General features: G+C 36.8%; 1 protein-coding gene across 5 annotated transcripts in view; it reads left to right on the top strand.

The window, feature by feature from the left end:
* Positions 1-27,774, top strand: part of ATG2B (autophagy related 2B) — a 78,365-nt gene that overhangs the window by 14,571 nt on the left and 36,020 nt on the right. For all 5 annotated transcript variants that reach the window (XR_003795924.1, XM_029238063.1, XM_029238062.1 and 2 more), the window contains exons 6-21: positions 681-860; positions 2,988-3,084; positions 3,996-4,181; positions 5,169-5,323; positions 5,416-5,521; positions 6,265-6,526; positions 8,052-8,202; positions 9,119-9,211; positions 9,353-9,541; positions 11,348-11,621; positions 12,996-13,098; positions 16,101-16,296; positions 16,581-16,723; positions 21,128-21,285; positions 21,686-21,858; positions 22,345-22,495. Coding sequence is in view for 4 of the 5 variants with exons in the window: in XM_029238063.1 (XP_029093896.1) it covers positions 681-860; positions 2,988-3,084; positions 3,996-4,181; positions 5,169-5,323; positions 5,416-5,521; positions 6,265-6,526; positions 8,052-8,202; positions 9,119-9,211; positions 9,353-9,541; positions 11,348-11,621; positions 12,996-13,098; positions 16,101-16,296; positions 16,581-16,723; positions 21,128-21,285; positions 21,686-21,858; positions 22,345-22,495 (2,617 nt within the window). In the remaining variant the exon portion in view is untranslated. The remainder of the gene's footprint in view (positions 1-680; positions 861-2,987; positions 3,085-3,995; positions 4,182-5,168; positions 5,324-5,415; positions 5,522-6,264; positions 6,527-8,051; positions 8,203-9,118; positions 9,212-9,352; positions 9,542-11,347; positions 11,622-12,995; positions 13,099-16,100; positions 16,297-16,580; positions 16,724-21,127; positions 21,286-21,685; positions 21,859-22,344; positions 22,496-27,774) is intronic.

Below are 27,774 nucleotides of genomic sequence, written 5' to 3'. Positions count from 1 at the left end.
AGGATATGTAATATGTACTAATAGGTTTCCGTCTGATGTGAGAGTTAACACAAATATTCAGTAATGGGGGCATATATTTTGGAGATTGAAGAACACTCACATTTATAATTAATGCCATTTCTGCCAGTTTGCTATGTATTACTTAGATAAACACTGGATTCTGTGTCTTAGAGGGAAATGATATATTAACATCTAATGCCCTTTCTACAGTAAAAACATAAAATCAAGTAATGTTCACATTTACCTTACATGCTGAATGTATTGCTGAAAATGTATCTTATAAGTCGTATCTTAAAGAAGTTTTATAATTAAGGAACTCTTTGTTAATCCCTTCTAAGATTGGAGAGTCCTTTTATAAATTAGTCACTCAATGATTTATCTTTTACTTTATTTCACAAATCTTATTTTCTTAATTATAGAATGTCTATTAAATTTTCTTATTATGGAACTTGAACAGAGACTGTGCTTTATTCATAAAGTCCTTTTCCATGATTTGCCTTTATTAAGGTACTGTGCTGTTTCATGGTACCTGTACAATACTGGTTTATCCATTGTCACATCATACAGTTTTCATGTCAAATACTTTATTCTTCTTAAACTGACAATAGTATTTTGCATTTCAATTTATTTACATTAAGGTATTTTAAAGAATTGCTTTTTTTCTTACTGCCTTACTGTAGGAAGCTGAGCCAAAGCTGTCCCCTAGCTGGAGTCCCAGAATTGTTTATGAGCCACACCCACAACTAACTAGGAGTTTGCCAGAGGCAGCACCCTCTGACCCGGTGCAGATTGGAGGGCTAGTCGGTAATTTGGGGTTGAGTCTCACATTGAAACAGAATGAGGTACTTCCTGGAGCTAAGGTAAGTATTTGTTCTATTTTCTGTAGATAAAAACAGAAGAAAGCCACAGGCATCCTTTACTCCATGCGGGGACCCACTGATTGGTTGCTGTAAATTACCCTGTGACGAGGGGGCCACGGTCTTGGAGTCAGCGTTTTTACTGTCAGCTGGCGCTTCTGTCTGTAGGTGACAGAGTTCGGGTGAAGACGGGCTTTCTGCCCATCTGCTGCAGCTCAGGATTTGAAGCTGTCTCCTGTGCTTACTTTCCTCCACTTTCAGAAACATTCATTAGTTCAGATAACTGGGAATGTCTTAAAGAATCTCTATCGTCATCAAATGATAAAGTTAAAGGAAGGAGAGATTGGGAAAGCAAGTTGACTGAAGGGGATGTTTAATCACGTGTATGTAAAACTGTCCACCTATGTGTATTTTGAATGGAATGTCCATTTTTATAATACTTACGAAAAGAGATTGATTTTTTTCATGATGTCTCATAGCTTTTTGAAGACAGTGTAAAGACAACTGTACTCATTTCTTAGGGAACAATATTGAACAGTCTGGAGAATCAGGAAACTTGCATGTATTTAGTCAGTTAACAATGTGTCTGTCAGGTGTTATTTTCAGACTCTGAAAACTAATCTTCCATATAATCTGTGTAAAATGTAGTTTGAGAAGATATCAGGGTTTATTTATTTGTATATTCACTTATCTAACTAGCTCTAGACATTTGAGTGACTCCTGTATGCCAGACCCCATACAAGTTCTTGGGACAGATGCAGAGATGAACGGAATGCAATCTTTGTCTTAATAAAAGATAAAATAAGGGCGTAGATGTGGCTGTGGGAATGTGGAAGAGGGAGCCACTGAGTACACGTGAACATACATAGAAAGGTTTTAAGTTCAGCATATAATCAAAAAGAGATCTTCCCACTGTCCCCAGCCTTAACTCCTTGTTGATTTATGGCCTGGGATGTCAGCAGTCAGTAAGGAGGCCCCATGAAACCAGCACTCCACGGGTCAGCTTAGCTTAAAATCCTGGCTCTGGATCTGTTAGATGGCCTTCCGCAAATCACTTAATCTTTGTGAACTGTTTTCTCATCTGTAAGACAGGAACAGTACTAAGAATTAGAGGAAATAAAAGCATGTAACACAGTGCCCCAGTACGCAAAAAAAAAGTTGGTGATAATGATTATTATTGGAGAATGTATTATTTTATTAGTTAGATGATGGAAATTTCTCAAAGTCACTATGTAATTTATTTTATTTTTTGTTCTTACAATCAGAAGAAGTTTGTTTTTCGCCTGGGAAAGATGCCATTTCCCAAATATAAGTATTTTCTTAATGGAATTATTTTTAAATTATATAATGGCATAAAGATAATAGGAGTCCGTGTTAACATTAGAAATAAGAGGAGGTGAATGAAAAGTAAGGCGAGCATATTCAACTTTCCAGAATGTGATGTAGAGAACAGGGTAATTGCTTTTGTCAGCGTATACTCCAAAAGAATCAGGGAGAGAGTGGGATCGGGCTTTTATTTCTAGAAGGAAAAATGGACAGGGAGTTGGAAAAGAGAAGGGAATTCCACATGAGCACCCTCTTTCTGCTGTGGCTCCATGCCCAGTGGAGAATGGGCTTTGTGGAGCACAGAGGGCATTCACAGGGACACACTGTTGATAGAGAAGGTCCTTGCATGTTCTACAAAGGAGTGTGATCTGTGGGCAAACTTATGAAAGCCAACTTTATTTGCTCTTGGTTTGAATCAAGCTTTAAAGATTATGATTTGGGTCTTTTGAAATCATGATGGGAATGATCACTCTGTTACTGCTATAGATATTCTTTCTTGGAGACTGTATCTTAAGGCCTCCTCAAATACCTTAAATACTCAGAAAACTCAGAGAGACACAAAGTATGACATTGGACTTGCCAACATGGAATTTCTCAGGAGGATTTTCCCTCTTAAAACAACAGTTGTTGGCCTTATATCTTTTCATTTAGATTGTGTGGATTAGTAGAGAGAACCTTAGGTAAAGGAATCCAAGGCTAAATGATCAGTATTCCTCTTAGTGCATTAAAATGTACTGGGATTTGTCATGATGAGTTTATAAAGAGTATTCATCCTGAGTAGTTTTCTTTCTTTTTTTTTTCAAGTTGGATATTGATGGACAGATAGACTCTATACATCTATTCCTGTCACCAAGGCAGGTGCACTTGCTTTTGGATATGTTAGCAGCTATTGCTGGACCAGGCAAGTATAACTCTGTTATTATTTCTAATTCTTTAAAACTTTTTAGCTAAAATATATAGCATACAAATAGGAAATTGTATTACTATATAGGAAATGTGTGAACTTAAAGCTGTATTGTAGGGACTTCCCTGGTGGCACAGTGGTTAAGAGTCCGCCTGCCAATGCAGGGGACACGGGTTCGATCACTGGTCTGGGAAGGTCCCACAAGCACGGAGCAACTAAGCCTGTGCACCGCAACAACTGAGCCTGCGTGCTGCAACTGCTGAAGCCCACACACTCTAGGGCCTGCATGCTGAAACTACTGAGCCCGTGTGCTGCAACTATTGAAGCCCACCTGCCTGGAGCCCGTGCTCCGCAACAAAAGAAGCCACTGCAATGAGAAGCCCACGCACTGCAATGAAGAGTAGCCCCTGCTCGCTGCAACTAGAGAAAGCCCATGCCTGGCTTTCTTTCAACGAAGACCCAACGCAGCCAAAAAAGAAAAAAAAGCTGTATTGTATTGTGAATAAGAATCCTCAATAGTTAAATTTGATTGGATCTTTCAAATTGTATTATCCTGGCACAAATTGGAGTTCAGATTCTTTGTATCATATACATAACTTTTTCAGAACTGACTGGCTTACTTCCTTGGTTGGGGGTAGTACTTCATACAACTGAGAAGGTGTAGTTCTTAAACACATTCAATAGCACGCACTTAAAATTTTTAATGACTCATCTATCAGAGATCAGATCTTCTGATTCCTACCTAGCTGCTTAGAGCTATTGCTTAGATCTCCAGTTAATATTAAATAGTGCTGGTTTTGCACTGACTGTGGTACTGAGTTGCCATTGATATTGGATAAGTGGGTTGGGAGAGAAATGATTAACTCCAAATTTAATTACTGTTTTGCTTTCCTTTTGTATACTTGTAGAAAATTCAAGCAAAATCGGGTTAGCTAATAAAGACAGAAGAAATCGACCCATGCAGCAAGAAGATGAATATCGAATTCAAATGGAATTAAACCGGTATTATTTGAGGAAAGATTCCCTCTCTGCGGGTGTATCCTCAGAGCAAAGCTTTTATGAGACAGAAACAGCTCGTACACCTTCTAGCCGGGGTAAGCAACTCAAAAAGTTGACTTCAGAATCATACATTATCATCATAGAGCAAGGTAAACTTAATTTTGGCTGCTGTAAAATGGAGTTTAGTAATGAAAAAACTGAAGATCCAAGAAGGTTTAAATTTATAAGTTGATCTAGCCACAGCCTTACAGTGATGCACTGGCACACATGTGCTGCAGTATCCCTTTTGATTGTATAGTTTTGTTTTATAAATCATGATTTATTCTAAGGAAAGTCAATTAAAAATGTGGATTTACACAGAAGATAAATTGGGGGTAATTATTCATTTTGTCAAATTCTTATGTGCTCACATAATGATTTACGGTAGTTTTCTTTACATAGAAACCTTTGTCCATTAATCTTTCTATCAATTAAATGTAAATATAATCTTTACCCAGTTTACTTTGCATTTCAGAATGTGTAAGCACTAATACCACAAATAATAAGAATCAATTTAAGTATGGAATGTTGAACTAAATAAAAAATTCAAGTCTACTCAAGAAATTTTGGCCATAAGAAACTTCATTTGCATGAGGGTAAAACAGTCTCTAGAAAGAAGTAAAACATAAATAGAATTCTAAATAAAATATTCAACTCTTTTTTTTTTTTTAAGAGATAGTTGTATCCATATGAAACCAGAGATTGCAAGATATTTATACTATTTAAAAATCTGGATTATTTTAAAATCATATGACAGTTAATGACATTACATTATACCATGTAATGCAGCTTATCATATATTTTTTTAAAAAGTTCACCAGTGGGCTAGCTTAACCTTTTGTTAATCTATATTCAGTTGAGTTTTTACTATGACATTAATATCTTGTTTCCAAAGAAATTACCCCATTTGAAGTAACATAAAATTTAGGACATCACTATATCTCAGATAACCTGAGGGAAGAATATGATATTAATATATATGAACTTATTTAAAGATGTGAATTGGAATTATAATAAAACTGACAAAGTTTAATTCTGTCTAGAAGAAGAAGTTTTCTTCTCCATGGCTGATATGGACATGTCCCATAGTCTCTCTTCTCTTCCACCCCTTGGGGAACCCCCAAATATGGACCTTGAGTTGTCATTAACTAGTACATACACAAACACACCAGCAGGATCTCCGTTAAGTACTACTGTGGTAAAGTATTAATTAATTTTTGTTCTGTTCTTGAAAAGTTGCTTCTAAAATTTTGCACTCTATTCATGTGCTTTAAAAAAACTATTTTATAGCTTCAGCCAACTTGGGGAGATTTCCTTGATCATCATAAAGAACAGCCAGTAAGAGGGTCAGCATTACTATCCAGCCTAGTTCACCCAGCATCTTTACAGAAGACTGGTAAGTAAAAAAAAGACATTTGTTGATAGTTTCCCCCTGGAATTTTTAAAAACTTAAAAATTAAAAAAAATTGTTTTTAAAAAATGCCATTCTATTCTTTTTCATAAAATTTTCTTTGGTCTAGGCTATTTAACAAAATTTAGAAACAAAATGAAGCATTGTTGAACAATTCACTGTGAAGTGAAGTGAAATTCACTGTGAAGTGTTTCAGAATAGGTGCCTATTTATTGTATTCTTTGTGTATTTAAATACTTAAATAATTTTAGTAAAAAGTACACCATAAGTTTCATATTATTATTACAGTTTAGGGGTCTCAATCAACTATCTGATTTTTGTTTCACGTTTACACTTTCCTTGAAAGAGAACCTCAAGTTTCTTTTCTGCAAAATTTAATTGAAATAGACACAGGCTTAAAGGAAAATTTGAAGAGCAGCTTTTGGTTAATCTCTGGCTTTTTCCAATACAGTTTTATTAATGCAAAAGTTTTGTTCATATGTTTCCTATTGTAACAATTTTTTTTTTGTACTTCAAGTATCAAGGATCTTGGATATAAAATGCAGAAAGATTAGTTTATTTTACTTGTTTACTGTCACTGAAAATGTGTGATCACATGTTTTTTGAGACTAAAACCTCAGGTTTAATTTTAAAATTAACACAAGAGTAAATGTTTTATAATTTTGATATAATGGATTGTTTTAAGTATTAACTTTTTTATGAATATAATTTTAACACATGTATTTCAGCTCTCCCCTCTAGATCTGTTTCAGTGGATGAATCCAGGCCTGAATTTATTTTTAGACTAGCTGTGGGAACTTTTTCGATCTCTGTGCTTCACATCGATCCTTTATCTCCACCTGAAACATCATTGAACCTTAATCCATTGACACCTATGGCGATAGCTTTCTTTACTTGTATAGAAAAGATTGATCCAGCAAGATTTTCAACAGAAGATTTTAAGTCTTTCCGAGCGGTATTTGCAGAAGCTTGCTCACATGATCACCTTAGGTAAACTCTTATATTTATTAATGATCCTTGAAAAAGAACCAAATGTGGACTTTTCATTTATCTACAATACCTACCTATCTCCATTTGTTTTTCCAATTCACATTTTAAATATTTGTAAATGAGTGGAGTGAGTGTGGTTTTCTTGCAGTGCTGCAAAGATGTTTACCATAGAATCTCTCATTCAGGTTATTTGGCATGTGAAACATTCAGATATAAGATCTATATAATTTGGGGTTGTCTAAATTATCTTTTCTTTAGGTCCCTGCCCTGCTCTTGTCAAGTTTCTTTGCCCACATTTTGCCTTCATTCCCCACTGACACCATTATGATCATAAAAATAGTTCTTACTGTCACAGGTTTAGTAGAGATGGCAGTGGTGGTGAGCGTAGAATGGGCTAATGCAAAGGGACTTGAAAGTGATTCATATGCTGCTGGCCATGGGGTGGGAAATGATACCAGGGCTCATCCTGAGCTTGGACGCTACATTTTCAACTTCTGCTTAAAAAAAAAAAAATCAAAGCTGTTCAAATAGCCACTGATCTTTTTATGGGTTGAGTCCTAATAGATGAGGAGACAATTAAGTTTATAAGTACATATAATATTGTTAATGTGCAAATACTATTTATTTTAACATGAGGGTGACCTATAAATTGTCCATTCCTATGTTATTTTATGTAATGGCTTAGGCACATATATTGCTATTTTTAGAAAATGCTTTGGGCTTTCATTTTAACTTTGACTTTTTTGAAGTATTAAAATTAATATACAAAGTAGTTTTTATATCTAGCAACAGAAACTCTACAGGTTAGGACCATAATATTTATAATAAAGCTGCAAAAACATTTTTTCTTCATATTTTTGATAAGGTTTCAAATATCTGCCAGTAGGAAATACAATAAACGCAACAAAAACTAGAGGTAGACCTTCATTTGAGTTCCACTGACTAAAGTTTTAAAAATATTGCATGATCCTTCTAGATAAGTTTAAGAAACTATGTACATATATTTTACAGATTTGAAAGATTTTATCCACTGAAGCATAAATTTTTTTTTTTTTTGCGGTACGCGGGCCTCTCACTGTTGTGGCCTCTCCCGTTGCGGAGCACAGGCTCCGGACGCACAGCCCCAGCGGCCATGGCTCACGGGCCCAGCTGCTCCGCAGCATGTAGGATCCTCCCGGACCGGGGCACAAACCCGTGTCCCCTGCATTGGCAGGCGGACTCTCAACCACTGCGCCACCAGGGAAGCCTTGAAGTGTAAATTTTAAAATGTAAAAGAGGGAAGGGCAGTGTTGGGAAATACGTCCTGGGTGATTTCTTATCAGCAGATCTGATTTCTTTATCTTATGTCAGGGAATGGGGAATTTGAAGCAGTCTTTCTGGTTAATATCCTTAAGAATATTAGTTATTACTAACAATTTGAACTTGTCAGAACAGGTAGATATTAACAGTTGTGTACTATTCTTTGACACATTGTTTAATCTAGAAATATATGGATACTCTTAAATGGTGCATTTTTTTATAACAGATTTATAGGTACTGGCATCAAAGTATCCTATGAACAAAGACAAAGATCAGCTTCTAGATATTTCAGTACTGATATGTCCATAGGGCAAATGGAACTTTTGGAATGCCTGTTTCCGACTGATTTTCACTCTGTTCCTCCTCACTATACAGAGGTAAATGCTGATACTTTTCTTTTAGGATTAGTCTTTAAATGTCTTGCTTGTTAAGAATTGTGTGAACAGCAATGATTTTCTTTAAAAAGGCATACGAAGTTGTACAGGAAAAAGTTTTTTGTAGTGTTTGCATTTATATTTTGTTGAAACAGATTTTTTTTAAAAATTTATTTATTTATTTGATTGCAGCAGGTTTTAGTTGTGGCAGGCGGGCTCCTTAGTTGTGACATGTGAACTCTTAGTTGCAGCATGCATGTGGGATCTAGTTCCCTGACCAGGGATGGAACCTGGGCCCCCTGCATTGGGAGCACAGAGTCTTACCCACTGCACCACCAGGGAAGTCCTGAAACAGATTTTTAAGTGTGGCCTTTAAGGCCATTATAAGAGTGTGTTACATTTTTAGAGTTGACTTGTTTTAGAGTCAGACAGGTTATGGGACAAATGACTTAATTTCACTCATTTTCCAAGCACTCTTCAGAAGAATTCTATTATTCAACAAATAGTTATTGAATGCCTACTATGTGCTAAGCACTGTTCAAGATAAGTGAAGTATCTTGTGCTCATTTATCGTTAATCTGATTTTTTTCCTATCCTAAAAACATGTCCTAGAGAAACTTTTAAAAGCTATCAAAATGACATTTTTATTGCTGTTACTTTGCCCTTGTGACTTATTTTATTTTCAAAGCGCTTTATTTGAATCCTCACATACATTTTGCAGATGTGATACTAAGTATTTCAGAAGTTAACTAATTTGTCTAAAAGTCACATTGCTAGTAAGTGACAAAACGAAAGCTTAAACCAGCCTTTCTGACTTCAAAAAACTCTTTCCACTATTATATTAGCTCCTCTGTTAATTAGTGTGATTAATTATAGCTTAATATTGTACATTTCATTTATCTTCATCTTTGTTTTTAAGCTTTTAATGTTCCATTCCAAAGAACAAACTGATTCTCACCCCCCTGTGTGTCTTCAGCTTCATTATAAGCATTCTGAGAATAAAGGACCCCAGGTAAGAGATCTTTTTGTGTGATTAGCACCTGTAAATTTTCATTTGATGTATATTTTATCACAATCACAAGGTTTTAATTTAATTTTATAGAATTGTTAGTGATCATATTAATGCTTTCTTTTTCTTTTGTTTTCTTTTTAGGGTAGTCAGGCAAGACTTAGTTCCGTTCCTCAGAAGGCAGAATTACAAGTTAAGTTAAATCCAGTGTTTTGCGAGCTGGATATCAGTATTGTGGACAGGTTGAATTCTTTGCTTCAACCACAGAAGCTCACTACAGTAGAGATGATGGCATCACACATGTATACTTCATATAATAAGCATATCAGTCTGGTAAGTATTTAAAAAGTTGCAAATACACATCATGATCATAGCTAGCTAATAGGCTTATTGGAAGATTTCTGAGCTGAAGTATTCTTACTAGGTTAAATAGCATATGTTATTAAAACGGCATCATTTGTAATAATGAAAAAAGGAGGCATCTTTAATGTCTAGATAGTAGACTAGCTAAATAAGTTGTGCTAATGTACTGAGTGCAATTTTATGCTGCCACTTTAAATGATGGCTATAAAGAGGGTACAGCAACATAAGGAAGGCTCATGAAGAAGTATGAAGTGAAAATGTAGAATATATTATTCCACATAAACTTTTATTACAACTGTGTAAATAAAATTGTATAGAAAAAGACTGGATGGAAATATACCATTTGGTAGCATTGATTATGTAAGAGTAGTAAAATTAGATTTCCTTTTCTGTGTTTATCTGAATTTTATAAACTGTGACTATAATATCTTGATAAAACTTTATTCACACATATAATGAACTAGTTGAATCTCCTGTAAAATGCAGCCCATATAATGTAGAATATACTCTTGAAATTGGGAACATAATTTATCATATTGTGTTATGGAGCATCACATTGTATCACTTTTACTTAGATCTGGTACCTGGAGTCTTTTCTAAGCTAATCAAGTAAGTCAGGTTTGTAAGGTGTCTGTTAGGAATTTTAGGATTAGGCACAGACAGAGACAACTTTGTCTAAAAAGAAAAGGGAAAGGATATTTTTCTACATATTTGCCTCTCCCTTAATTAGTGGTGAGTATTCACATTAAATCAAGATTCTTTAATTTTTATTGTCAGCAATTGCTATTTTAAGTTCTGTGGGGCAAGTGTTTATATTTGCTGTTAGCCACAGATGTAGCGGGATGATGATTTTATCTCTCGAGCAATTTTTGCTGAGAGTGGGGGGTAGTATTAGAAAGTCAAATAAGGGAGAGAAAAAATAGGATCCAAGTCTTAGCATAGAAACGGAACTTTCTAATCTAGGTGGTTAGAGACTGATCCGTGAAATTGAGGATTGTTATCACCTACACTGTACTCTGGACTAAAGCTTCATAAGTTTTAATTCATTTTAGAGAAAAAATAGAAATAGATTTTTATCTGAAGGGCATGTTCTTTGACCCTTTTATTATAGTGTGGCTTTAAGTAACTGGTGCATACGTGTTTTGGTTTCTAAGAGTCATTTGATGGCACCATACCCTTGGGTTGGATGGGAGCTCAGAGTGAGCCATGTAGTGGGGAACTCAGGGTGAGTCATTTAGGGAATATTTATTTAGAACCTGTGATGTGCCAGGCCTGGGCTTAGTCCTGGAAATACAAAGATGAGTCAGGGATGGGCCTTTGCATTTGGTATAATTCATCGGATTTCACACTGAAGTCTTTAAGTAGCATGTTGGTGGATAAATCCTTCAAATTGAATACTGGGTACTATAATGATTTTTAACCATATTGAGATTGTTGATAAGCTAATTTACACATTATTATTTATAGTCTGTAGTAAGATACATATACATGTATAGCACCTGTGTCTTCACTTTGGTTCAGTTTTTATTTTAATTAATTTTTTTATGTGAGGATTTAACTTTTGCCAGTAGTTTTGACTTTTGTCAGTAGCTGTTGCATTATAAAATTTCATTACACTAAATTAATATGATAGTAGTTAATATGAATTTTGTGTTAATACATTATCCTGAATGAGGAAATAGTGATTATGTATACTGTAATGTTGAATACTAGTGTCATTTATGTTTATTTGCTTAATTTAACATTTTGGCATATTTTTGATGTCTTGTGTTTTAGCACAAAGCTTTCACTGAAGTATTTCTAGATGATTCACATAATCCTGCAAATTGTCGGATATCAGTACAAGTTGCCACGCCAGTATTAAACCTTTCTGTTCGCTTCCCAATACCTGATCTTCGATCAGATCAAGAGAGAGGACCATGGTTTAAGAAGTCACTTCAGAAGGAGATTCTTCATTTAGCATTCACAGATCTAGAATTTAAGACTGAATTCCTAGGAGGATCAACCCCTGAACAAGTTAAATTGGAACTTACCTTTAGAGAACTAGTTGGTAAGATTGACCATGCCTGTAAAAGAGCCAGACTAGAAACTAACAACTGCTACTGAAACTTACATTAAGAAAAGTATATGACAGCCCCCCAATACAATAAAATTAAAGAACATATGTTAGTAACAGCTTTTTTCTAATATTGTATGCAAACGTGATATCTGTCAGTTTTTGAAAAGAAACTACAATGCGTGATGATTTATTCACTTTGAGAATATAGTGCTTTAGCCTACATTTTAATACCACCTACTACTTACTTGTTGTAGGGCTAATAGTAGCCAAAATTTATTGAGTGCCACTCTATGTTTGCTGTGTGCTGAGCACTTCACACACATTATCTTGTTTCCTTTAATCATCATAGTTACGGTAGGCTTATTATTTCCAATTATTTTTATCATTTATAAGTGAGGAATCTGTCGACTTCCGAAGAGGTACCTCCCAAGGTCAATGTAGTAATAAATGGTGGAATCAAGATTCAAACGCAAGTCTGACACTAGAGCTTGAGCTTTCAACCATCATACTAATAGTGACTTTTCTTTGTAAAATCTGTTTTAAGTTCCCCTCTCCTCCTCTTTCTGCTCGCCTCCTTCTCTGTAGGCTGCAGTTTTCCTTCCCTTGTTTTCCCTGAGTTTTACATATCATTAGAGGTATTTAAAATTGACTTGCCAGTTATGATTTCATGGAAAGGCCTTTAGGGGTTATCTGGGATCTTCCCTTATCTCTAGTGATAAGAAACTCATTATTCTGGTGGAAAGTCATTCTTTGTAAAATGGAATGAAAAAACATATATGGGGTTATTGTGAAGAAGTAATTCTTACAGTGCTTGGTACAAAATAGACATTTAAGAAATGTAGTTATTTCTTAAAATAACTACATTAAAAAAAATCTGTTCCTAGACTAACTGCATAAACTTTTATGAAGAATAATCACTAAGTGGCACTCAGTAAGTGGTAACTACTATATTTAATATGTTATGCTTATTTATTTATTTATTTATTTGGCCGTGCCACGCGGGATCTTAGTTCCCTGACCAGGGATTGAACCTTGCCGCCTGCCTTGGGAGCACAGAGTCTTAACCACTGGACTGCCAGGGAAGTCCCTTATATTTAATATGTTATGATTATTCACCTTACACGTTAAACATTCATACTTAAGAATTTGAGTTTGAGCAGAAAACAGCATTTAATTTAATTTATCTGCTTATCCTGTCTCCCCACATGTACACGTGCAGCAGGAATAAATGAATAAATGTTGTAGAACTTAATACTGTATCATGTCCCTGATTTAGAGGATCTTTGCTCCTCGAAGGAGGAAAGTATCTCTTCTCTTAGTATTGGAGAAGAAATGCATCTCCATGAATCAGTCTTGTTTTATTAGGGTCATTCCAGGAGGATAAAGGAGAACCATCCATTAATTTTTTCCACGTGACTAGCGGAGGAGATGGAGATACAGCGTCATCAGATGACTTTGACTGGCCGCGGTGAGTAAGCAAATGGACATGATACATACATTTAATGAGACTTTCCTTTCAGAAACAAGTTGCTATAGCTTTTTTGACTGACATTTTGGCTATTAAATTTAAGCTAAAAATATCCAGCCTTGATGAGAAAACCCCGAGGAAGATGCAAAAATTAAATAAAAAATATGTACTACTTTATCAAAGGTGCCTGTGAGATACTGACAGAGATGGACATATAAAATGTGTTCTCCGGCCTCAAGTTACTTAGCCTAATTAGATGGACAAAAGAATCATAACCATTCTAAAAATAGTTCATTTTTGAAAAGGGCTTCAGTACAAGAGGTATCATACAGCACCATTTGGTTAATTATCAGATGAATTTTATAGTCAGTGATTGTTTTAAGGAAAGTATTTTCAAATCTGGGGAGCTTTTACAAAACACTGATTCTTGCGCCCCACGTTGAGATTCTGAGATAGAACCTGGGCATCAGTATAGTTTAAAAATACACCAGGTGATATGTTCATAGCAGCACTATTCACAATAGCCAAGACATGGAAACAACCTCAATGTACACTGACAGATGAATGGATGAAGAAGATGTGGAGCATATATACGATGGAATACTACCCAGCCATAAAAAAGAATGAAATAATGCCATTTGCAGCAACATGGATGGAACTAGAGATTATCATACTAAGTGAAGTGAGTCAGAAAGAGAAGGACATACCAATGATATCATTTATATGTGGAATCTAAAATATGACACAAATGAACTTAACTAGGAAACAGAAATAGACTCACTGACATAGAGAACAGACTTGTGGTTGATAAGGGGGAGGTGGGATGGGGGAGGGATGGAATGGGAGTTTGGGATTAGCGGATGCAAACTATTATATATAGAATGAATAAGCAACAAGGGCCTACTGTATAGCACAGGGAACTATATTCAATATCCTGTGATAAACCATAGTGGAAAAGAATATGAACAAGAATATATATATATACATGTATATGTATAACTGAATCCCTTTGCTGTAAATTAACACAACATTGTAAATCAACTACACTGCAATTAAAAAAATGAAACTACAGTAGGTGATACCAATGTGCAGTTGGGTTTAGAGAACCACTGCTTCAGGATTTCTTGGGCAGGAGAAGTCATTCTTTAAATTAGCCTGATAGTGGGCTTGGATTACATTTTTTTTTTCTCTTTTTAAAAATTTATTTATTTGTTTTTTGGCTGCGTTGGGTTTTTGTTGCTGTGCGCGGGCTTTCTCTAGATGCGGCAAGCGAGGGCTACTCTTCGTTGTGGTGCACAGGCTTCTCATTGCGGTGGCTTCTCTTGTTGTGGAGCACGGGCTGTAGGCGCGTGGCCTTCATTAGTTGCGGCACGTGGGCCCAGTAGTTGTGGCTCGCGGGCTCCAGAGCACAGGCTCAGTAGTTGTGACACACGGGCTTAGTTGCTCCACGGCGTGTGGGATCTTACCAGACCAGGGCTCTGAACCCATGTCCCCTGCATTGTCAGACAAATTCTTAACCACTGCGCCACCAGGGAAGTCCCTTGGATTACATTTAAAAGAACTTAGTTTACCCAAAATAATGATCCTTTATTATATTGAAAACTGAGTTCATGAAGCCTCTCTTAAGAATTAAAGTGATCTTTCTTGTGCCACTTTTCTACCTGCCTTCTTTTACACCCCCGTACCCTATGTGTCAGACCTATCAGACTCCTAGGACAGACCTGGTCGGCGCACAGCTGATCATGAGCAGGAGTTTTCATCATAAGAAACGAATCTACTTCAATTAAGTAATTTGAAAGCACAGCTTACATTAGGATATCTGTAAATTAGGAAACAGTTGTTTTAGTTTATAACTAGAACCAACTGGCAATACCTTCTTAGGAAAAAGAAAGCTATTATAGATGCTACACAGCTGTTTTGTTTGAGCGTGCCATGTCCCATCATGACGGCAGGCTGGTGGGATAAAAAGGAGGCTACAAAGCCTTGTGCTAGTGACATGCTGCAGAGAATTAGGAAAGGACTGGCATTACTCTGGGGCAGAAGCTAATGTCATCAAAGGCTGTTAGCTCTTGATATTTTGAGTTTGTAGCTACAAAACACCACCAATAACACAAGTCTTTTATTATTGAAATTCCTAAAGGAAAAGATTACTTTGTTGTTGCAGTTCTGAAAATATTCTCTAATCAAACTCTCCTTCTTCCATTTGGGCAATTTATATAGCATGAGGTTTCTTAGGTATGCAAGTATTCCATAATAGCAGAACAGCTGGAATGTAGAAGGATTTGGTTTAATGATAATAAATAGAATTCTTAGGTAAAATTTGCTCGCTGTTAATGAAATTAAAAAAAAATTTGTTTAACTGATGTATAGTTGATTTACAATACTGTGTTAGTTTCTGGTGTGTGGCAAAGTGATTCAGAGATATATATATATGTATGTGTATATGTGTATATATATATATATATATATATATATATATTACACATACACAGACACACATATTCTTTATCATATTCTTTTCCATTATGGTTTATTACAGGATATTGAATATAGCTGCCTTTGCTATACAGTAGGATCTTGTTGTTTATCTACTTTATATATAGTAGTGTGTATCTGCTACTCCTTATTTATCTCTCCCCCACCCCCTTACCCCTTTGGTAACCGTAAATTTGTTTTCTACCTCTGTGAGTCTGTTTCTGTTTTGTAAGTAAGTTTGGTAATGAAATTTTAAAATAACCCTTTTGTTCTCAAGAGATCAGATTTTCCAGTTATCCAGGTATAAAATGTTAATGCCCTTCTTTTATTTGCTTGTTTCATGAATTCCACACTTTTCAGTTCACAGCATGCTCAGGAGTGGGTTGCGTTCGATATAATTAGACTTTGTAGAGAAGTTGACGCCTGTCAGCAATGATTTAATCAGCGGGCTTTGTGTTAGTTTGTATACAAGTTAGTTTTGCAGTTTACACTTAGATCTTGATTTTTAAAATTGTCTTTGCTCTCAGAATTGTACTGAAAGTAAACCCACCGGCCATGCATTCCATTTTGGAGAGAATAGCAGCTGAGGAAGCAGAAGAGAGCGATGGCCACTACCAGGAAGAAGAGGAAGGAGGCGCTCATTCCCTGAAAGACGTTTGTGATCTGAGAAGACCAGCCCCATCTCCCTTCTCTTCTCGTAGAGTGATGTTTGAAAATGAACAGGTAAAGTAACAGTGTGAGCAAGCAGCAAAGGAGTTACCCTCTATCAGATAGCTCTTAATGCTTTCTCTTTAAAAACATGCTTTGTATACTGTTTTTGCCATATTTTTAGCTCCAAGATTGAATAATATCTATTTTTTTCCCTTGGTTAAAAGTTACGTGCTTATTTATTTGCCCACATACAAGTCGTATGGGTCGGGTAAGAAGATGCTACTACTATTTTAAATATAAAATGGTTATTTGATGCTTTTTTTCTTCTTTTTTTGCACTAAACTGTTATGTTTTAGATGGTGATGCCAGGAGACCCTGTAGAAATGACAGAGTTTCAAGATAAAGCAATCAGCAATTCTCACTATGTGCTGGAACTTACATTACCCAATATTCATGTAACACTGCCTAATAAAAGCTTTTATGAGAAGCTTTATAATAGGTGAGTTTAAACACATTTAGTTGAATCTTTGGGATCGAACTTCCCTGTCTAACTCCCTCTCTACCGTCCTACCTCCTTGTTTTCCCTCTTACCCCTTTTCTTTCCTTGTTTTAATATTATCAACTATTTCAGTGTACTTTGTATGGTGTTGATTATAGACCTTTTACCGTTTTGATGAGCTATTGTCATAGCAGAGTTTCCTAACCAGTGTGTCTGGTAACTGGGTTTCTTGTGTGTGAGATCTATTCCCTCCATCCTAGGTTGGCTGGTTGCCCTCTGTCACCTTACCACAGAGTACTGAGAAAATATCTCTTTGTGTATAATGACATGAAAAGAGTTGGGATATACTTGTATAGAGGGCCAAGAGATACTGGTGTAAAGTCAGAGTCCTAGAGTCTTTGTACAAGGAGCATCCCTTCTCAGAGTCTAAAAAGAAGCATCTTGTTAGAATTAGAAACTCTAACTTATAAACTTGTCTATAAAAACTTAAATTTATTACATTTAAATACCCTTAAACATATATACCAAGAAAATATGTTGAAATAAATGGTATTCTAGAGTAGAAAGGTCATAGACTCTGAAGATCTTGGACAATTTACCTAGTCCCCGTGAGCTCCATTTCCTCACATATAAATTGGAGATGATACTTGTACAGGCCTCAGTGGGTTGTTTGGAGCATTAAATGATATAACATTTGGGAAAGTTCTGAGAACAGTGCCTGGCGAATAGTAAGTAAGAATGTTATCATTCCTACCCACTCTGGCATAGCTGAAAGGTGATCATGTGGGTTTCTGGAAAAAGACACGTCCTTAGTGTCTGTTATTGCTAGCTTCCCACTTGTAAACAAGTCATCGAAATTTTTGTTAATCTTCAGGAACTGCAGACCGTTGTTTCTGCTGTAGATTTACTTGGTACCAAATAGGATTTGGATTTATACAGGAAACCACTGATCTCTAGACTACTCTCCTTATTTTATAGTTGAGGGATATCTACCAAGAGCTAACGAATGTGCAAGGCTAAGCAAAATGAAACAACCAGTTCAGGGTCCATCCCAGAGGTCAGAAGGGCTTCGTCCATTTCTTTCTCCTTATGCATTGATTGAATAGGTGGCTATTGGTTAGATTGCAACATCAGAATAGTAAAACATACCTTAAACATTCCATTTATGAATATATGTTCATTTACCACTTCTTTTTAAAATATAGGACAGGGCCTTTTTTTGATTACAAGCCACTGGTTAGAATTTTTGCTTAATGTATACCCAGAAGGCTTTGTCTACAATTCTCAGTTTCAGTTTCTTTGAAGTGGAGTGAAAAAATAGTTTCAAAGCAGTCTGAGTGCAGAATCCTTCCAGGTTTTTAAGATTTTTTTCTCACTTCAGTGTATATACTTAAAAGTCATCAGTTAGTACAAGATTGAATTAAACTATGCTTACAGTAACATACAGCTGGGATGAGCAGATTTGGGGCCAAGCACGATTTACCCGTGGTGACTATACAAAACGTATAATTCAGCTGGTGGGAGCAGAAGTTCTCAGGTGGGCTAGGGAGTTGTCGACCAGCAGCAAGCAGGTAGCATGTGGGGGACGTCAGTCAGTATGGCAGGCAGGGTAGCTTAAATCAGGGAACTGGAGAGCATCTGCTCATCTGGGGAGCTGGTTCAGGGGTGTTGCTCACGAGAGTTTCTGTCCTCTCTTACCCTGCCCACTGCTCTGTGTCTCAGGCCCCTAGACTTACTTATATAAATACCGCAGTGTTCCCCCGCTGTGGGTCATATAAATCATATATCTAAGTTAGCATGTGAATTCTTTGCCCTCTGTTTGGCTTGGTCTATATATACATATACATATTTTTTTCTTTTAATTTTCAGACATTCTCAGACTTATAGGTAAGTTGCAAGTACAGTACAAAGAACGTTTTTTCCCTGAACCATTTGAGAGTAAGTTGCTGACTTGATGTCCCTTCAGCTTTGAGCAGTTGAATGTGTATTTCTCACAAACAGGGACATTCTTCTATATGACCATAATTCAGCCATTAAAACAAGAAAATCAATATTATACATTAGCATCTAATCCTCAGACCCCATTCATGTTTTGCTAAATGTCTTAATAATACCCTTTATTATACATAAAATTTACAAGTACCTTTCTGAGCAGGAATTATAACCAATTCTGCCTTTACTTCATACATTTGAAGTATTGGTTTATTTCTTCATCAACTGGCTCTTTTCAGAAAGATAGTCTCAGGTACAGGTAGATTTTTTTTCTATGTCAAAAATCTTTTAGAATAGAATATAAAAAATATTCTACCTGGTTTTATTAAATCAGATATCTTTGAGCTTCTATAATGTTTCAAGCTCATCGGCACAGAATCATGGTGATGTGTCCTTAAACATCTTAAGTGGGTTTTTTTTCTTGATATTAGAAACATCATTCAGTGTTTTATAGTATTATGGTATCAAGACTGTGTTTAGACCAAAATGTAAATAAGGAAAAATAGTAAAATCATATGAAACATATTTGCAGGTCATATACCATGAACTCCAGGTTTTATTTAAAGTAATAGTTTCTCTTTAACCTGTGAAGATAAGAGAATGGTTGGAGGGAATAAGGTAAAGAAAAATTTCCTGAGAAAATTCTTCATTTTATACTTTCACTATTTATTCATATAGGAATTTAGACTAAGATCTGGATATAGACTCTTGTTCTTTCTTTTCAATAAATTTATTTATTTTTGGCTGTGTTGGGTCTTCATTGCTGTGCGCGGGCGGTTTCTAGTTGTGGCGAGCAGGGGCTACTCTTCGTTGTGGAGCTCGGGCTTCTCATTGCAGTGGCTTCTCTTGTTGCAGAGCATGGGCTCTAGGCACGCGGGCTCAGTAGTTGTGGCTCGTGGGCTTAGTTGCTCCGCGGCATGTCGGATCTTCCCAGACCAGGGCTTGAACTTGTCCCCTGCATTGGCAGGCGGATTCTTAACCACTGCGCCACCAGGGAAGTCCTAGACTCTTGTTTCTTTGTTCTGTGAGTGATGCACCCAAGAGGCAGCGAGCCAAATGAGTGCCACACAGCTCTGGGCATCGCTGTCAGTGTGTCTGAGGCGAGACATGCGTCTGCCCTGTGTCCCTGGTATTCTTCATCCAGTGATGCTTCCAGAAAGGGACCTTTTGGGTGGGGATTACAGTCTACTGAGAGTGACAGTACTCAGCCCTCGTTTATACTTTCTAGGGCCTCAGAAGCTCAGGAATTGGCCCGGGAAGTTCCTAGACAAGTGGCTTCTCACAGGAAGGGGCCAGGGCTACATCATCGCTTGGCACCTTGATTGGTGTTCACACTAGGCTTTATGACGAGTCTGTGCTTTTGGCAGTCCTTCCGTGTGAGTCATCCACTGGTCCTTTCTTCAAACCCTCAGAGCCTGCTGTGTGACAGCCACTGTGCTAGGCACACATACAGATGACTAAGACACAAGTCTTAGTCTAGGAAAGGGAAACAAGAAAATGGAGTAGTGTTACAGGTGCAGTGATTGCATTATGCATGTGAAGGATATGCTATGGGTCCAAGCCTAACAAAAATCTTTGTAGAGAACATTGTAAAGTCTCAGTTTTCATGACGACATAGAGGTGAGTGGTGGGGAGGGGTGGTATCTGAGAAGTGACAAATATTTCTTTGAAAAAATAGGATGCAGTGGTGACCTAGCTCGACAGGTATCACCCCAGTAGTCGCCAGTATTGACTTGGCTGTTTGTCTGTTCCGTTAGTTAGAAGGGTTTCCTCTCTTTATTCCCTGTTCTGTATGCTTCTTTATCTCATGCAAACTTCCCAGCGAAGCTGTGCTTTCTGTGGAAGAAAGAAAAAGCAGATATCCCTAGAGAAGGTGAGTAACGGAAGAGAACTGAATTGGGAGCTGGACATAATCTGGGCTGTGGTTCCACTTCTCCCACTAATTAGCTGTGTGACCTTGGGCGGGTCACTTAACCTTTATGATGCAGTTTCTTCAAGTGTAAAGTGAGAATAATAATTCTGCCTTGGCTTCCGCAGAGGACTGAGGGGAGTCAAATGAGACAGTGCATAATCTGTTATAGTTTATAGAGTGTTCTCATATATGTGAACAGTCCTTTTGTTCTTTATGGGTTTTATTTTTAATAGACCTCCTCCTTTAAGTGCATTTAGATGTATGTAATTTGATGCATATAACACTGGTGAAACCAGGAGGATATCTAATTAGGTATCTAATTGTCCAGATTCCTTTCTCACTGCCCTGAGAGCCATAGCAGTTATTTTTCCATTGAAAGAAATTCCATTTCACCGTTTGGAAAATTTATTATTCATGTGATTTCTTAAAGGGATATTCTTTAGTTTGCCTTCAGTTGAAGTAGGAGTTATGTATTTATTTTTCAACTTTTGTCTTTATAGGATCTTTAATGATTTGCTGCTCTGGGAACCAACAGCTCCTTCACCGGTAGAGACATTTGAAAATATTTCTTATGGTATTGGGCTTTCAGTAGCCAGTCAACTGATTAATACCTTCAACAAAGATAGTTTTAGTCCATTGAAATCTACAGTTCACTATGGTAATATATTTTAAATTTCTTCTGAATTAAAATGCCTGGTTTATCAATAAACAAAGTAGTAACCTTTCAAATTTGATGGATTTAAAAATGTTTCTTTGGCATTTTCCATTTATAACTATATTTTGTAATATCTTTTAGTAATTTACAGTATTTCCCCACTTCTAGCTATTTATTAAGAGTTATTAATTAAGTGTTATTTTTATAGTGATAGTATATTCATTGTCTGAAGTTCAGTGGTAAAGAGAAAGACAGTACATTTTTATTGTTATACCAGATTCTTTGTAAAAATAAACAGGTTGTAAAATAAGTAAATATTCTTGTGATAACGTTCAAGTTTGAACGCTGTTTTTTGTTAATAAGCTGTTAGAACAGCTGTAATTGTGCAATTTATTTCTCATAGATGAGGAAAGTGGATCTGAGGAGGAGACTTTGCAGTATTTTTCCACTGTTGATCCCAATTATCGTTCTCGTAGGAAGAAAAAACTAGACTCTCAGAACAAGAACTCGCAGAGTTTTCTCTCAGTTCTTCTGAGCATTAATCATGGATTAATGGCAGTGTTTACAGATGTAAAGGTAAGGATTTACAAATCCAAAGTGATTTTTCAAGTGCATCTCTTATTATAAGTCTAGCATGATATACGCACTCAATAGCTCAGGTGGTTCGAGGTTGTTTCAGTGACTGATGCTGAAGCTCAGTTTTCTGAGGCACGCCACGATGACAGCAGCTTTGGGAATTTAGCCTTCGTTGCAGATCAAAAGACAAACATTACATGGACTTCTTTTGGAAAACGTGCTGGCCCCACTCCTGAGGTGGTAACAGCAGCTTATCTATTCCAAAGGGTGATGAAGTACCGAGGTTCATTTGGCAGAAGAGGCCCGGCCTAGTGTTTAATTATGCAGTTTTTAATACCACCATGTTGGATGGTTCAAGAATCAGACCGCTTTGCTGCAGTGTGGGAGATCCTCCTAACCTGAATCAAGGAGGAGCATCTCAAGCGTCGTTCTTACTTTTCTGTATTTAATTAATGACTTCTCTGTTTTTTCTGATCTTCTTATTAGCAAGATAATGGAGATCTGTTGGAAAACAAGCATGGTGAATTCTGGTTAGAATTCAACAGTGGTTCGTTATTTTGTGTGACAAAATATGAAGGTTTTGATGACAAGCACTATATCTGCCTTCATTGTAGCAGTTTCAGTCTCTATCACAAAGGTAGGACAAATGTTAAATATGTGTGTTTTGTTCACTTCTGGTTAGACATGTTTAAATTTTGCTTAATAAAGAAAATCTACTGAGAACAGAATTCTTTTTTTTTTTTACATCTTTATTGGAGTATAATTGCTTTACAATGGTGTGTTAGTTTCTGCTTTATAACAAAGTGAATCAGTTATACATATACATATGTTCCCATATCTCTTCCCTCTTGCATCTCCCTCCCTCCCACCCTCCCTATCCCACCCCTCTAGGTGGTCACAAAGCACCGAGCTGATCTCCCTGTGCTATGCGGCTGCATCTCACTAGCTATCTATTTTGGTAGTGTATATATGTCCATGACACTCTCTCACTTTGTCACAGCTTACCCTTCCCCCTCCCCATATCTTCAAGTCCATTCTGTAGTAGGTCTCTGTCTTTATTCCTGTCTTACCCCTAGGTTCTTCATGACATTTTTTTTTCTTAAATTCCATATGTATGTGTTAGCATACGGTATTTGTCTTTTCTCTTTCTGACTTACTTCACTCTGTATGACAGACTCTAGGTCCATCCACCTCATTACGAATAGCTCAATTTCGTTTCTTTTTATGGCTGAGTAATATTGCATTGTATATATGTGCCACATCTTCTTTATCCATTCATCTGATGATGGACACTTAGGTTGTTTCCATCTCCTGGCTATTGTAAATAGAGCTGCAATGAACATTTTGGTACATGACTCTTTTTGAATTATGGTTTTCTCAGGGTATATGCCCAGTAGTGGAATTGCTGGGTCATATGGTAGTTCTATTTGTAGTTTTTTAAGAAACCGCCATACTGTTCTCCATAGTGGCTGTACCAATTCACATTCCCACCAGCAGTGCAAGAGTGTTCCCTTTTCTCCACACCCTCTCCAGCATTTATTGTTTCTAGATTTTTTGATGATGGCCATTCTGACTGGTGTGAGATGATATCTCATTGTAGTTTTGACTTGCATTTCTCTAATGATTAATGATGTTGAGCATTCTTTCGTGTGTTTGTTGGCAGTCTGTATATCTTCTTTGGAGAAATGTCTATTTAGGTCTTCTGCCCATTTTAAGATTGGGTTGTTTGTTTTTTTGTTATTGAGCTGCATGAGCTGCTTGTGAATTTTGGAGATTAATCCTTTGTCAGTTGCTTCATTTGCAAATATTTTCTCCCATTCTGAGGGTTGTCTTTTCCTCTTGTTTATGGTTTCCTTTGCTGTGCAAAAGCTTTTAAGTTTCATTAGGTCCCATTTGTTTATTTTTGTTTTTATTTCCATTGCTCTAGGAGGTGGGTCAAAAAGGATCTTGCTGTGATTTATGTCATAGAGTGTCTGCCTATGTTTTCCTCTAAGAGTTTGATAGTTTCTGGCCTTACATTTAGGTCTTTAATCCATTTTGAGCTTATTTTTGTGTATGGTGTTAGGGAGTGATCTAATCTCATACTTTTACATGTACCTGTCCAGTTTTCCCAGCACCACTTATTGAAGAGGCTATCCTTTCTCCACTGTACATTCCTGCCTCCTTTATCAAAGAAAAGGTGACCATATGTGCGTGGGTATATCTCTGGGCTTTCAATCCTGTTCCATTGATCTATCTTTCTGTTTTTGTGCCAGTACCATGCTGTCTTGATTACTTTACCTTTGTAGTATAGTCTGAAGTCAGGGAGCCTGATTCCTCCAGCTCCGTTTCTCATTCTCAAGATTGCTTTGGCTATTCGGGGTCTTTTGTGTTTCCATACAAATTGTGAAATTTTTTGTTCTAGTTCTGTGAAAAATGCCAGTGGTAGTTTGATAGGGATCACATTGAATCTGTAGATTGCTTTGGGTAGTAGAGTCATTTTCACAATGTTGATTTTTCCAATCCAAGAACATGGTATATCTCTCCATCTATTTGTATCATCTTTAATTTCTTTCTCAGTGTCTTATAATTTTCTGCTTACAGGTCTTTTGTGTCCTTAGGTAGGTTTATTCCTAGATATTTTATTCTTTTTGTTGCAGTGGTAAATGGGAGTGTTTTCTTGATTTCACTTTCAGATTTTTCGTCATTAGTGTATAGGAAAGCCAGAGATTTCTGTGCATTAATTTTGTATCCTGCTACTTTACCAAATTCACTGATTAGCTCTAGTAGTTTTCTGGTAGCATCTTTAGGATTCTCTATGTATAGTATCATGTCATCTGCAAACAGTGACAGCTTTACTTCTTCTTTTCCGATTTGGATTCCTTTTATTTCCTTTTCTTATCTGATTGCTGTGGCTAAAAATTCCAAAACCATGTTGAGTAAGAGTGGTGAGAGTGGGCAGCCTTGTCTTGTTCTTGATCTTAGTGGAAATGCTTTCAGTTTTTCACCATTGAGGACGATGTTGGCTGTGGGTTTGTCATATATGGCCTATATTATGTTGAGGAAAGTTCCCTATATGCCTACTTTCTGCAGGGTTTTTTTTTGTTTGTTTGTTTGTTTGTTTGTTTGTTTTTCCTTATGCAGGCCTCTCACTATTGTGGCCTCTCCCGTTGCGGAACACAGGCTCCGGACGCACAGGCTCAGCGGCCATGGCTCACGGGCCCAGGCGCTCTGTGGCATGTGGGATCTTCCTGGACTGGGGCACGAACCCGTGTCCCCTGCATCGGCAGGTGGACTCTCAACCACTGCGCCACCAGGGAAGCCCATCTGCAGGGTTTTTACCATAAATGGGTGTTGAATTTTGTCGAAAGCTTTCTCTGCATCTATTGAGATGATCATATGGTTTTTCTCCTTCAGTTTGTTAATATGGTGTATCATGTTGATTGATTTGCATATATTGAAGAATCCTCGCATTTGTGGAATAAACCCCACTTAATCATCGTTATGATCCTTTTAATGTGCTGTTGGATTCTGTTTGCTAGTATTTTGTTGAGGATTTTTGCATCTATGTTCATCAGTGATATTGGCCTGTAGTTTTCTTTCTTTGTGACATCCTTGTCTGGTTTTGGTATCAAGGTGATGGTGGCCTCATAGAATGAGTTTGGGAGTGTTCCTCCCTCTGCTATATTTTGGAAGAGTTTGAGAAGGATAGGTGTTAGCTCTTCTCTAAATGTTTGATAGAATTCGCCTGTGAAGCCTTCTGGTCCTGGGCTTTGGTTTGTTGGAAGATTTTTAATCACAGTTTCAATTTCAGTGCTTGTGATTGGTCTGTTCATATTTTCTGTTTCTTTCTGATTCGGTCTTGGCAGGTTGTGCATTTCTAAGAATTTGTCCATTTCTTCCAGGTTGTCCATTTTATTGGCATAGAGTTGCTTGTAGTAATCTCTCATGACCTTTTGTATTTCTACAGTGTCAGTTGTTACTTCTCCTATTTCATTTCTAATTCTATTGATTTGAGTCTTCTCCCTTTTTTTCTTGATGAGTCTGGCTAATGGTTTATCAATTTTGTTTATCTTCTCAAAGAACCAGCTTTTAGTTTTATTGATCTTTGCTATCGTTTCCTTCATTTCTTTTTCATTTATTTCTGATCTGATCTTTATGATTTCTTTCCTTCTGCTAACTTTGGGGGTTTTTTGTTCTTCTCTCTCTAATTGCTTTAGGTGCAAGGTTAGGTTGTTTATTCAGGATGTTTCCTGTTTCTTAAGGTAGGGTTGTGTTGCTATAAACTTCCCTCTTAGAACTGCTTTTGCTGCATCTCATAGGTTTTGGGTCGTCGTGTCTCCATTGTCATTTTTTTCTAGGTATTTTTTGATTTCCTCTTTGATTTCTTCAGTGACCACTTCGTTATTAAGTAGTGTATTGTTTAGCCTCCATGTGTTTGTATTTTTTACAGATCTTTTCCTGTAATTGATATCTAGTCTCATAGCATTGTGGTCAGAAAAGATACTTGATACAATTTCAATTTTCTTAAATTTACCAAGGCTTGATTTGTGACCCAAGATATGACCTATCCTGGAGAATGTTCCATGAGCACTTGAGAAAAATGTGTATTCTGTTGTTTTTGGATGGAATCACCTATAAATATCAATTAAGTCCATCTTGTGTAATGTATCATTTAAAGCTTGTGTTTCCTTTTTTATTTTCATTTTGGATGATCTGTCCATGGGTGAAAGTGGGGTGTTAAAGTCCCCTACTGTGAATGTGTTACTGTCGATTTCCCCTTTTATGGCTGTTAGTATTTGCCTTATGCATTGAGGTGCTCCTATGTTGGGTGCATATATATTTACAATTGTTATATCTTCTTCTTGGATCGATCCCTTGATCATTATGTAGTGTCCTTCTTTGTCTCTCCTAATAGTCTTTATTTTAAAGTCTATTTTGTCTGATATGAGAATTGCTACTCCAGCTTTCTTTTGGTTTCCATTTGCATGGAATATCTTTTTCCATCCCCTTACTTTCAGTCTGTATGTGTCTCTAGGTCTGAAGTGGGTCTCTTGTAGATAGCATATATATGGGTCTTGGTTTTGTATCCATTCAGCCAATCTGTGTCTTTTGGTGGGAGCATTTAGTCCATTTACATTTAAGGTAATTAGCGATATGTATGTTCCTATACCCATTTTCTTAATTGTTTTGGGTTCGTTACTGTAGGTCCTTTCCTTCTCTTGTGTTTCTTGCCTAGAGAAGTTCCTTTAGCATTTGTTGTAAAGCTGGTTTGGTGGTGCTGAACTCCCTCAGCTTTTGCTTGTCTGTAAAGGTTTTAATTTCTCCATCAAGTCTGAATGAGATCCTTGCTGGGTAGAGTAATCTTGGTTGCAGGTTTTTCTCCTTCATCGCTTTAAATATGTCCTGCCAGTCCCTTCTGGCTTGCAGAGTTTCTGCTGAAAGATCAGCTGTTAACCCTATGGGGATTCCCTTGCGTGTTATTTGTTGTTTTTCCCTTGCTGCTTTTAATATGTTTTCTTTGTAGTTAATTTTTGACACTTTGATTAATATGTGTCTTGGCGTATTTCTCCTTGGATTTATCCTGTATGGGACTCTCTGTGCTTCCTGGACTTGATTAACTATTTCCTTTCCCATATTAGGGAAGTTTTCAACTATAAACTCTTCAAATATTTTCTCAGTCCCTTTCTTTTTCTCTTCTCCTTCTGGACCCCTATAATTCGAATGTTGGTGCATTTAATGTTGTCCCAGAGGTCTCTGAGACTGTCCTCAGTTCTTTTCATTCTTTTTTCTTTATTCTGCTCTGCAGTAGTTATTTCCACTATTTTATCTTCCAGGTCACTTATCCGTTCTTGTGCCTCAGTTATTCTGCTATTGATCCCTTCTAGAGTATTTTTAATTTCATTTATTGTGTTGTTCATCGTTGCTTGTTTCATC

The sequence above is a fragment of the Monodon monoceros genome, unplaced genomic scaffold, assembly GCF_005190385.1.
Source record: "Monodon monoceros isolate NGI ecotype Baffin Bay Population unplaced genomic scaffold, NGI_Narwhal_1 Super_Scaffold_21, whole genome shotgun sequence".
NCBI classification, from domain to species: Eukaryota; Metazoa; Chordata; class Mammalia; order Artiodactyla; family Monodontidae; genus Monodon; species Monodon monoceros.
Note: the sequence above shows the minus strand (reverse complement) of the source record. Positions and strands in the feature narration are given on the sequence as shown.